General features: G+C 44.6%; 1 protein-coding gene across 1 annotated transcript in view; it reads left to right on the forward strand.

The window, feature by feature from the left end:
- col27a1a (collagen, type XXVII, alpha 1a) overlaps nucleotides 1-13,489 on the forward strand; it is a 260,653-nt gene that overhangs the window by 215,269 nt on the left and 31,895 nt on the right. Inside the window, exons 45-46 of the mRNA XM_064941974.1 lie at nucleotides 6,777-6,830; nucleotides 7,108-7,161. Coding sequence (XP_064798046.1) covers nucleotides 6,777-6,830; nucleotides 7,108-7,161 — 108 coding nt within the window. The remainder of the gene's footprint in view (nucleotides 1-6,776; nucleotides 6,831-7,107; nucleotides 7,162-13,489) is intronic.

A 13,489-nucleotide genomic window follows, 5' to 3' on the forward strand; every position in this document is an offset into this window, starting at 1 on the left:
AAAATAATCAACCTACCCCCGAGCCCAAATGTGCTTGGACCAACACACCATAGAGCCACCAACACAAACAATTGTGAGGCGCTGGATTTACGAGGCAGACTCTATGCTGAGAATATTGATTGGAATATATTAATAGATTCATCCACCCAGGACTCATTAATCAACATTGACAAATATACTGTACATCGTCAGTCACAGGCTTCATTAGGAAATGTGTTGATGATGACCCACAAGAACATTTACATTTACATTACATTTAAGTCATTTGGCAGACGCTCTTATCCAGAGCGACTTACAAATTGGTGAATTCACCTTATGACATCCAGTGGAACAGCCACTTTACAATAGTGCATCTAAATCATTTAAGGGGGGGGGGGGGTGAGAAGGATTACTTTATCCTATCCTAGGTATTCCTTAAAGAGGTGGGGTTTCAGGTGTCTCCGGAAGGTGGTGATTGACAATCCGGACATACCCCAAACAAAAACCCTGAATGAACGGAGATAACCGTACAATGCTGAGAGCTCGTACTGCAGCAGAACGAACCCTGATGACTTGGTGGGGCATGACGCATAATCCATTGGGGACGCAAAGAGACTATAGAGATTCAAACTTGAATTGATGTTCGACAACTGACTACAGACGATTACAGACTAAAAAGGCAAATCCAGCTGTGCAGTGCCCACAGACGCTTCCCTCCCAGACAAGCTTAACACATTCTATGATCGCTTCAAGGCAGACAATATAGAGCCATCCAGGAAGAGTCTCACTGCTCCGGATGACCAGGTGCTTTCGCTCTACGAGGCTTATGTGAGGAAAACTCTCAAAAGAGTGAATACTTACAAAACCGCCGGCCCAGATGGCATCCCTGGCCGCGTCCCCAGAGTGAAGTCTTCTCTGACATCTCTCAACCTGTACATTTCCCAGGCTGTAGTCCCCACCTGCTTTAAGGAGACCAACATCACCACCACTCTTGTCAAGAGGGCACAACAGCGTCTCTACTTCATAAGGTGGCTGAAGAAATGTGTCATGCCGCCCCACGTCCTCTCCAAATACTACCACTACACCATCGAGAGCTTCCTGAATGGTTGCATCGTGGTCTGGTACGGGAATTGCTCCTGTCATGACTGCAAGGTCCTACAGCGGGTCGTGAACATCACTGGGACCGTGCTCCCACCCATCCAGTGCATATACTTGAAACAGGTCCTGAGGAAGGCAGGCAGCATCATCAAGGACCCCAAACACCCCAGCAACGAGCTGTTCTCTGCTTTACCATCATGCAGACGGAGTCGGGGCATGAGGTCTGTTACCAACAGGTTCAGAGACAATTTCTATTTCCAAGACATCCAACTGCTGAACAATTGAACTGGACTGACCACCTGCTCTGATTCTCCGCACCTTAGCACACACTCACACAGGCATACACACACATACAGTTGAAGTCCGAAGTTTAAAAACACTTAGGTTGGAGTCATTAAAACTCGTTTTTCGACCACTCCACAAATGTCTTGTTAACAAACTAGAGTTTTGGCAAGTCAGGTAGGACAAAAGTAATTTTTCCAATAATTGTTTACTGACAGATTATTTCACTTAGAATTCACTGTATCACAATTCCAGTGGGTCAGAAGTTCACTTACACTAAGTTGACTGTGCCTTTTATACAGCTTGGAAAATTCCAGAAAATGATGTCATGGCTTTATAAGCTTCTGATAGGCTAAATGATATCATTTCAGTCAATTGGAGGTGTACCTGTGGATGTATTACAAGGCCTACCTTCAAACGCAGTGCCTCTTTGCTTGACATCTTAGGAAAATCTAAAGAAATCAGCCAAGACCTCAGAAAATAAATTGTAGACCTCCACAAGTTTGGTTCATCCTTGGGAGCAATTTCCAAACCCCTGAAGTTACCATGTTCACCTGTACAAACAATTGCATGCAAGTATAAACACCATGGGACCACCAGCCATCATACCTCTCAGGAGGTAGATTCGTTCTGTTTCCTGGAGATTAATGGACTTTGCAAAAAGTGCAAATCAATCCCAGAACAACAACATAGGACCTTGTGAAGATGCTGGAGGAAACAGGTACAAAGGTATCTATATCCACAGTAAAAAGAGTCCTATATCGACATAACCTGAAAGGCCACTCAGCAAGGAAGAAGCCACTGCTCCAAAACCGGCATAAAAAAAGCCAGACTACGGTTTGCAACTGCACATGGCGACAAGATCGTACTTTTTCGAGAAATGTCTTCTGGTCTGATGAAGCAAAAATAGAACTGTTTTGACATAATGACCATCGTTATGTTTGGAGGAAAAAGGTGGTGGCATGCAAGCCGAAGAACACCATCCCAACCGTGAAGCACGGGGGTGGCAGCATCATGTTGTGGGGATTCTTTGCTGCAGGAGCGTCTGGTGCACTTCACAAAATAGATGGCATTATGAGGAAGTAAAATGATGTAGATATATTGAAGCAACATCTCAAGACATCCGTCTTGGGTCTTCTAAATTGACATGGGTCTTCCAAATGGACAATGACCCCAAGCATACTTAGAAAGTTGTGGCAAAATGGCTGAAGGACAACAAAGTCAAGGTATTGGAGTGGCCATCACAAAGCCTTGACCTCAATCCCATAGACAATTTGTGGGCAAAACTGAAAAAGTGTGTGCGAGCAAGGAGGCTTACAAACCTGACTCCGTTACACCAGCTCTGTCTGGAGGACCTAGCCAAAACGCACCCAACTTATTGTGGGAAGCTTGTGGAAGGCTACCTGAAAATTTGATCCAAGTTAAACAATTTAAAGGCAATGCTACCAAATACTAATTGGGTGTATGTAAACTTCTGACCCACTGGGAATGTGATGAAATAAATAAAAGTAAATCATTCTCTAAACTGAGTTGAATTAAATGTATTTGGTTAAGGTGTATATAAACTTCCGAATTCAACTGTATACATTCATGCTTAACCGCTGCTACCAGACTCTTCCCCAATACACTTGTAAATATTGGACTATAAATTGTGCATTCCTGTAATTTACTTATGCTAAGATGTATTATTCTATTCTTCTGTCATTTAGTTTATGTTCATAACTCTTATTATCTTTTATTATTTCTTATTGTTGTTTCATTGTCGAGAAGGAACCTGCAAGTAAGAATTTTGCTGGGCAATGTATTCCATGTGTGTCCCTTAAAACTTTAAATTTGAAAGCTATCCACCCATGTACCCACCCTCGAATTCTGCATGGGGTCTTGGGCCCAAATAAATTGTAAATGACAGACATGGAAGCTCTGCTTCTAGCTCCTAAGCAACTTTGCAGTATTTTGTTTTTCTTTGTTATATCTTACATTATTAGCCCAAAAGGTTTTTTGCGTTAATACATGCAGCCAGAAATAACTTTTGGACAGCATTACGACCAGAAATACAATTTTCCCGAATTGGATACTATGTTCCTACCCCCCAGGGCAATTTAACTCATCCCAGAGGCTGCTCCTCGCAGCCAGCGGAGAAGACATAATCGGAGTGGACTTCTAGTCCGACTTAGGAGGAATGCACACCATCCACCACTTCTGAGTATATTACTCGCTAATGTTCAGTCCCTGGACATGAAAGTAGATGAGCTCAGGGTGAGGATCTACTTCCAGATCGACATCAGGGAATGTAACATACTCTGTTTCACAAAATCATGGCTCTCTCCGAATATACTGTCCCCGTCCATACAGCCAGTTGAGTTCTCAGAACATCGCGCAGAAAGGAATAAAGAACTTTCCGGGAAGAAGAAAGGGGTATTGTATGTTTCATGATTAACTACTCATGGTGGGATGTGATAACGTACAGGAACTCAAGTCCTTTTGCTCACCCGACTTAGAATACCTCACAATCAAATGCAGACCCTATTACAGCCCAAGAGAATTCTCTTCGGTTATTGTCACAGCTCTGTACATTTCCACTCAAGCCGATACCACTATGGCCCTTTAGGAACTACACTGGGCTTTATGCAAACTGGAAACCACATATCCTGAGGCCGCATTTATTGTAGTTGGGGATTTTAACAAAGCAGATTTGAGGAAAACACTATCAAAGTTCTATCAACACATTGCCTGTAGTACTCGCGCATCAAAAACTCTCGACCACTGTCACTCCCCCTTCTGGGATGGCAACAAGGCCCTCCCAGCCCTCCCGTTGGCAAATCAGATCACGACTCCATCCTGCTCCTCCCTTCATATAGGCAGAAACTCAAACAGGAATTACCTGTGCTAAGGTATGTTCTACGCTGGTCTGACCAATCGGAATCCATGCTTCAAGTTTGATTTGATCATGCGGACTGGGATCTGTTCTGGGTTACCTGTGAGAATAACAAGGACGATGGACACTGTGACTGAGTACATCAGGAAGTGTATAGGTGAGGTTGTTCCTACTGTAACTATTAAAACCTACCCAAACCATAAAACATGGATAGATGGCAGCATTCGCACAAAACTGAAAGCATGAACCACCATATTTAACCAATCAAAGTGACTGGGAAAATGGTTGAATACAAACATTGTAGTTATTCCCTCCGTCAGGCAAACAAACAGGCAAAACGTCAGTACAGAGACAAAGTGGAGTCGCAATTCAACAGCTCAGACACGAGAAGTATGTGGCAGGGGCTACAGACAATCACGGAAATATCAGCCACGTCGCGGACACCGACATCTTACTCCCAGACAAGCTAAACACCTTCGCCCACTTTGAGGATAACATAGTGCCACCGATGCGGCCCGCTCCCAAGGACTGTGGGCTCTCATTCTCCGTGGCCGACGTGAGTAATACATTTAAACGCGTTAGCCCTCGCAAGGCTGCCGGCCCAGACGGCATTCCTAGCCGCATCCTCAGAGCATGCTCACACCAGCTGGCTTGAGTGTTTATGGACATATTCAATCTCTCCCTATCCCAATCTGCTGTCCTCCCTTGCTTCAAGATGTCCACCATTGTTCCTGTACCCAAAAAAGCAAAGGTAACTGAGCTAAACGACTACCGCCCCGTAGCACTCACTTCCGTCATCATGAAGTGCTTTGAGAGACTAGTCAAGGACCATATCACCTCCGCCTTACCTGACACCCTAGACCCACTTCAACTTGCATACTACCCCAATAGATCCACAGACGATGCAATCGCCATCGCACTGCACACTGCCCTCTTCCATCTCGACAAGAGGAATACCTATGTAAGAATGCTGTTGATTGACTATAGCTCAGCATTCAACACCATAGTACCCTCCATGCTAATCATCAATCTTGGGGCCCTGTGTCTTAACCCCGCCCTGTGCAATTGGGTTCTGGACTTCCTGATGGGCCGCCCTCAAGTGGTGAAGGTAGTAATCAACACCTCCACTTCGCTGATCCTCTACACGGGGGCCCCCCAAGGCTGCATGCTCAGCCCCCTCTGTGTGGCCATGCACGTCTCCAATTCAGTCATCAAGGTTACAGACAGCACAACAGTAGTAGGCCTGATTACCAACATTGACAACGCAGCTTATAGGTAGGAGGTAAGAGCCCTGGCGGAGTTGTGCCAGGAAAACAACCTCTCCCTCAATGTCAACAAAACTAATGAGCTGATCGTGGACTTCAGGAGACAGCATGGGGAGCACCACCCTATCCATATCAATGAGACCGCAGTGGAGAAGGTGAAAATGGAAAATCTGAAATGGTCCAACCTTACAGACAGTGTTGTGAAGAACGCGCAACAGCACCTCTTCAAACTCAGGAGGCCGAAGAAACTTGGCTTGGCCCCTAAGACCGTCTTTTACAGATGCACAATTGAAAGCATTCTGTCGGGCTATATCACAGCCTGGTACGCCCTCAACCGCAGGGCTCTTCAGAGGGTGGTCCGATCTGCCCAACGCATCACCGGGGGCACACTGCCTGCCCTCCAGGACACTTACAGTACCCAATGTCAAAAACAGCTTCTATCTCAAGATCATCAGACTTAAATAGCCATGACTAGCCAGCTGGCTACCACCCGGTTCCTCAAACCGGCACCTTAGAGAGTGCTGCCCTATGTACATAGACATGGAATCACTGGTCACATGAATAATGGAACACTAGTCACTTTAAACATACTGCTTTATTCATTTAATATGTATATACATTATTCTACTGTATTTTAGTTAATGCCATTCCAAAGTTGCTCATCCTAATATTTATATATTTTTTAATTCCATTATTTTACTTTGAGATTTGTGTGTATTGTTCTGAACTGTTAGATACCACTGCATTGTTGGAGCTAGGAACACGAGCATTTCGCTACACCCGCAATAACATTGGATAAATATGTGTACAGTATGTGACAAATAACATTTGATTCGATTTGACTGTTGTTCTCCAAATGTCTTGCTTGACACCAATTTATTGTTCACTCTGTTCCTATTTCCAAATGGTCAAATTTCCAAACCAGGAAGGTCAAAATAGATTCTATATAAATAAAAGGTCTTTCAAACTTTTATTGATTCAAATAAAATGAAATACAATTTTATTTGTCACATGCACCTTAATCAACAACGCGGTTTAGAAAATATTGACAAAATACACTAAAGTATAAAAAGTAACACGCTAGAATAATAATAACGAATGGGGTACCGGTAGCAAGGCAATGTGTAGGAGTACAGGTTCGTCGAGGTCATTTACTTGTGTTAGTGTTAGAACTATAGATATACTATATTCATTGGTCCTCTTAATAATGGTATACTTGTTGCTGTTCATCAAGTCTGCCTATCCTTTATCTGATGTTCACTGATCTGATGTCCTAGGGACATCCAGGACCTCATGCACAACACGGGCCCAAAGGATCCAAAGGAGATCAAGTGAGGATGTTAAACATTATCACCATATTTGTTGCACCACCTAAACATTGCATAGTCTTTGTGTTTGTGTGTTTCTGTGAACATGTTACTGAACTGTGCAGATAGTGCACATTTATCCACTTATGACCCTGACACCTAACTATACACAACTCATACATGAGCATTAGCCATTCTCATGCCATTTTGAAAGGGCCTTTTGCCATTTCTATGTGAATTTAGTGTTTTTTCTGTTTTTCTCTCTCACTCGCTCTTTCACTCTATTTCATTGTCTGTTTAGGGTCAGAAAGGCAAACTAGGTCAGAGAGGAGAATCTGGAAGCAGAGGATCGCTGGTAAGGAGTAGATTTCTCTCTGGTCCTGTCTCTAGTCCACGACTGATTATGTTATCAGCGTTTTGTTTATTTGTTTAGTCTACATTTCAGTCTTCATATATCACAGCATGCTGGATTTTGGGGAAATGCTTGGACATGACCTCATGTTTTCTAAAGGTTTTCATGGCTGATCTTCAAAACTTGAGTGGATAGAACTGCCATAGTTTGCTAACGTTTAAATCAGAGTTTGGATGTGCATCTCACCTTGATTTCAATTGCACTCTTTGTCAGACGTCACTTATGTAGCATCAGCTTTTTAAAAACCTAAACCAACTCATGAGCGCGTTTCAGAAGATATAAATCATAATGGATCAAGCAATATAAGCCACAATCTTTACACATAAGCATATTATTCTAAAACATTAATTCACCATACTAGCCTACTTTGACATAGGCCTAATGTAAAAACAATTTTGAAAGACTTGGAACCTACAAAGGCTTACTATAGATTCAATCAGTTCAGCGTTAACCCGTGATAACTGACACCTACATAGCAGATGATTCTTTTAATTTAGGCGATATGTCAGAGGTGTAACTGCGTTGGAGCTGTGAAATTGGTGAGTGGCTGCACTTGTAGCCATTCCCACTAAGCCACACTGATCCCACTCAAATTAGAAGTTCAGAACAAGAAAGTGTAAGGTACAGTGAAGGAAAAAAGTATTTGATCCCCTGCTGATTTTGTACGTTTGCCCACTGACAAAGAAATTATCAGTATAACAATATCATACAAAATATATATGTAATATATATATATATATATATATATAATATACAAAATCAGCAGGCGATCAAATACTTTTTTTCCCTCACTGTATATAGAAATAATGACAATCAAATATAAAATCATTAAACAAAAACATTTTGATTTCTATCAGCCCCTATTGAGTTGTAGATTACAGTGCCTTGCAAAAGTATTGTAACATTCGTCGTCCTCGTCTGAGGAGGATGAAGGATCGGAGGACCAATGCGCAGAAGACTAAAACCAAAATAATAAAGAGAATGACACGAAACGAAACTGGTGAAGACACAAAACAGAAAACAATCACCCACACCACACAGGTGGGAAAAGGCTACCTAAGTATGATTCTCAATCAGAGACAACGAACGACACCTGCTGTCATCAGGAGCTCTGGCAGCTCCTGACTGGTGGGTAGCTCTGGCAGCTCCTGACTGGCGGGCGACTCTGGCAGCTCAGGACAGATGGGCAACTCTGGCAGCTCAGGACAGACGGGTGACAGTACCCCCCCCCAAAGGTGCGGACTCCGGCCGCAAAACCTGAACTTATAGGGGAGGGTCTGGGTGGGCGTCTGTATGCTGTGGCGACTCTGGCGCGGGACGTGGACCCCACCATAGTCTTTGCCCGCTTCTTTCCCCGCCTCAGTGGCGCCTTTAGAGCGGCGACCCTCACCGCCGACCTCGGACTGGGGACCCTAGCAGCGAGCCCCCGAATGGACGGGAGATTCCGGCAGCGCCGGACGGGCGGGAGACTCCGGCAGCGCTGGCGTGAAGGGCGACTCTGGCAGCGCTGGCGTGAAGGGCGACTCTGACAGGGCCGGAGTGACGGGCGACTCTGGCAGCTCCTGACTGACGGACGGCTCTGGCAGCTCCTGACTGGCGGGCGGCTCTGGCAGCTCCTGACTGGCGGGCGACTCTGGCAGCTCCTGACTGGCGGGCGGCTCTGGCAGCTCCTGACTGGCGGGCGGCTCTGGCAACTCCTGACTGGCGGGCGGCTCTGGCAGCTCCTGACTGGCGGGCAGCTCTGGCAGCTCCTGATTGGCGGGCGGCTCTGGCAGCTCCTGACTGGTGGGTGGCTCTGGCAGCTCAGGACAGACGGGCGACTCTTGCAGCTCAGGACAGACGGGCGACTCTGGCAGCTCAGGACAGACTGGAGACTCTGGCAGCGCTGGACAGGAGGGACACTCTGGCAGCGCCGGACAGGTGGGAGCCCCGGGAGGAAGGAGACGGAGAGACAGCCTGGTGCATGGGGCTGCCACCGGAGGCCTGGTGCATGGAGGAGGCACCGGATAGACCGGACCGTGGAGGCGCACTGGAGGTCTCGAGAACTGAGCCTGCACAACCTTACCTGGCTGGATACTCCCCTAGCCAGGCCAGTGCGGCGAGGTGGAACAGACCGCACTGGGCTGTGTTGGCGAACCGGAGACACCGTGCGTAGGGCTGGTGCCATGTACCCCGGCCCGAGGAGACGCACTGGAGACCAGATGCGCTGAGCCGGCTTCATGGCACCTGACTCGATGCCCACTCTAGCCCGGCCGATACGAGGCGCTGCGATGTAACGCACTGGGCTATGCCTGCGCACCGTGGACACCGTGCGCCTCATGGCATAACACGGTGCCTGCCCAGTCCACCTCTCTCCACGGTAAGCACGGGGAGTTGTCTCAGGTCTCCTACCTGACTTAGCCACACTCCCCGTGTGCCACCCTCCCCCCCCCCATACATTTCTGGGGCTGCCTCTCGTCCACCGCTGCCTCCAGCTCTGCCTTGGGAAGGCGATATTCCCCAGCCTGTGCCCAGGAATCTCCTACCATGTCCATGAGTCCAGAGATTTATGCTGCTGCCTGCTACCATGCTGCTTGGTCCTTGGTTGGTGGGTGATTCTGTAATGTTTGTCGTCCTCATCTGAGGAGGATGAAGGATCGGAGGACCAATGCGCAGCGTGTTCATGATGATATTTATTAAACTCAGAACACTAAAACAAAAATAACAAAGCGAATGACACAAAACGTAACAGTCCTGTCTGGTGAAGACACAAAACAGAAAACAATCACCCACACCAAACAGGTGGGTGATCCCACACAGGTGGGAAAATGATTCTCGACATGAACGACACCAGCCTCTGATTGAGAACCATGCCAGGCCAAACACAAAACCACAATATAGAAAAACGAACATAGGCTACCCACCCAACTCACACCCTGACCATACTAAAACAAAGACATAACAAAAGAACTAAGGTCAGAACGTGACAAGTATTCATTTCTCCTATTTTGTTTCATTACAAACTGTTTTTATTTGGATTTCATGTAACGGACATACACAAAATAGATGAAGAGAAATTTAAAAAATTACTTGATTCAAAATATAAAAACAAAAAAATGGAAAAGTGGTGCGTGTGTGTGTGTTTACCCCCTTTGCTATGAAGCCCCTAAATAAGATCTGGTGCAACCAATTACCTTCAGAAGTCACATAAGTAGTTAAAGTCCACCTCTGTGCAATCTTAAGTGTCACATGATCTGTCACATGATCTCCATATATATACACCGGTTCTGAAAGGCCCCAGAGTCTGCAACACTACTAAGCAAGGGGCACCACTAAGCAAGCGGCACTATGAAGACCAAGGAAGTCTCCAAGCAGGTCAGGGACAAAGTTGTGGAGAAGTACAGATCAAGGTTGTGTTATAAAAAATCCGTTATTAAAAAATTGAAAGAATATGGCACCACCACAAACCTGCCAAGAGAGGTCCGCCCACCAAACCTCACAGACCATGCAAGGAGTGCATTAATCAGAGGCAAAAAAAGGCCAAAGACAACCCTGAAGGAGTTGCAAGGCTCCACAGCGGAGATTGGAGTATCTGTCCATATGACCACTTTAAGCTGTACACTCCACAGAGCTGGGCTTTACGGAAGAGTGGCCAGTAAAAAAAAAATAAGCAACACATTTGGTGTTCGCTAAAAGGGATGTGGGAGACTCCCCAAACATATGGAAGAAGGTACTCTGGTCAGATGAGACTAAAATTTAGCTTTTTGGCCATCAAGGAAAACGCTATGTCTGGCGCAAACCCAACAACTCTCATCACCCCGAGAACCCCCTCCCCACAGTGAAGCATGGTGGTGGCAGCATTATGCTGTTGGGATGTTTTTCATCGGCAGGGACTGGGAAACTGGTCAGAATTGAAGGAATGACAAATCCCCCAAAAGGCAACAAAATAAGAAAAATGCCAAGGAGGGTGAATACTTTCGCAAGCCACTGTACATCTCACATTCCAGTGTTCAAACTTGTAGACAAGGCTGCACGGGATTTCTACTAATGTGACTAGCAATAGCAATCTCCGCTTTAGGTGTAATGCCGAGATGTTGTTTGACAGCTATAATAAATAAGATAAGATAAACCAATAAGATAAACTTCTTGTTAATCCAACCACTGTGTCAGATTTCAAAAATATTTTACGGCGAAAGCAAACCATGCAATCTGAGAACAGCGCCCAGCAGACAAATCATTACAAACAGTAACCAGCCAAGTAGACGAGTAACAAATGTCAGAAATAGTGATAAAATTAATCACTTACATTTGATGATCTTCATATGGTTACACTCACAAGACTCCCAGTTACCCAATAACTTTTGTTGGTGCGTTTAGTTCAATATTCCATTGGAACAAAGCGCGTCACAAAAGACAGACAAAAAATCGAAAAAGTACCCTAAAGTTTTGTAGAAACATGTCAAAGAATGTTTATACTCAAACCTCAAGTTCTTTTTGTCATAAATAATAGATAATATTTCAACCGGACAAAAGCATCGTCAATAGATAAGGAAAAACAAGAAAGGTGCGCTCCCCGTCGTGCGCTGGCTTCACGTCTGGAAATTTCCACTGTCCACTACTTGAATGTGCTGTTTCTCCATAATTTTTCAGAGTTAAAGCCTGAAACAATGCCCTAAGACTGGCCACATGTTGTAGAAGGCATAGATATTGTTAACTGCGTCATAAATCTTTGTATGGTGTATAGGCTTTCAATGGAAAAACAGGCATTTCAAATTAAAGGTGCTTCTTGGATGGATTTTCCTCAGGTTTTCACCTGCCGTATCGGTTATGTTATACTCACAGACATTATTTTAACAGTTTTGTAAACGTTAGTGTTTTCTATCCAAATCTACCAATTATATGCATATCCTAGCTTCTGGAGCTGAGTAGCAGGCAGTTCACTTTGGACACGCTTTTCATCCAAAATTTCAAATGCTGCCCCCTACCATAGTTGGGTTAAGGTACCACGTTCATCTGTACAAACAATAGTATGCAAGCATGGGACCACGCAGCCATCATACCACTCAGGAAGGAGATGAACGTACTTTGGTGCAAAAAGTGCAAATCAATCCCAGAACAACAGCAAATGACCATGTGAAGATGCTGGAGGAAACCGGTACAAAAGTATCTATATCCACAGTAAAACGAGTCCTATATCGACATAACCTGAAAGGCCGCTCAGCAAGGAGGAAGCCACTACTCCAAAACCGCCATAAAAAAAGCCAGACTACGGTTTGCAACTGCACATGGGGACAAAGATCTTACTTTTTGGAGAATTTTCCTCTGGTCTGATGAAACAAAAATAGAAATGTTTGGCCATATATGACCATCGTTATCTTTGGAGAAAAAAGGGGGATGCTTGCAAGCCAAAGAATACCATCCCAACCGTGAAGCACAAGGGTGGCAGCATCATGTTGTGGGGGTGCTTTGCTGAAAGAGGGACTGGTGCACTTCACAAAATAGATGGCGGCATGAGGGAGGAAAATTATGTGGATAATATTGATGCAACATCTCAAGACATCAGCCAGAAAGTCAAAGCTTAATCGCAAATGGATCTTCCAAATGGACAATGACCCCAAGCATACTTCCAAAGTTGTGGCAAAATGGCTTAAGAACAACAAAGTCAAGGTATTGGAGTGGCCAACACAAAGCCCAGATCTCAATCCTATAGAAAATGTGTGGGGAGAACTGAAAAAGCGTGTGTGAGCAAGGAGGCCTACAAACCTGACTCCGTTACACCAGCTTTGTCAGGAGGAATGGGCCAAAATTCACTCAACTTATTGTGGGAAGCTTGTGGAAGGCTTTCTGAAACGTTTGACCCAAGTTAAACAATTTAAAGGCAATGCTACCAAATACTAATTGAGTGTATGTAAATTTCTGACCCACTGGGAATATGATGAAAGAAATAAAAGCTGAAATAAATAATTACCTCTAAAATTATTCAGACATTTCACATTCTTAAAATAAAGTGATGATCCTAACTGACCTAAGACAGGGAATTTTTACTAGGATTAAATGTCAGGAATTGTGAAAAACTGAGTAAGTGATTTTGGCTAAGGTGTATGTAAACTTCTGACTTCAACTGTATATAGCACAGCAACTACTATATATCCGTTCGTATCATGCATATTTTACATTTTTTAAATATTATTTTTAATATGGACTTCACACATGTTTAATTTGTACAGTTCTTTATTAAAAATAACATTTTTCACATTTGACTGTACAAAACCTTTGCAGTGCTGTACTTAAC

Source organism: Oncorhynchus masou, chromosome 28, assembly GCF_036934945.1.
Source record: "Oncorhynchus masou masou isolate Uvic2021 chromosome 28, UVic_Omas_1.1, whole genome shotgun sequence".
Classification (NCBI taxonomy): Eukaryota; Metazoa; Chordata; class Actinopteri; order Salmoniformes; family Salmonidae; genus Oncorhynchus; species Oncorhynchus masou.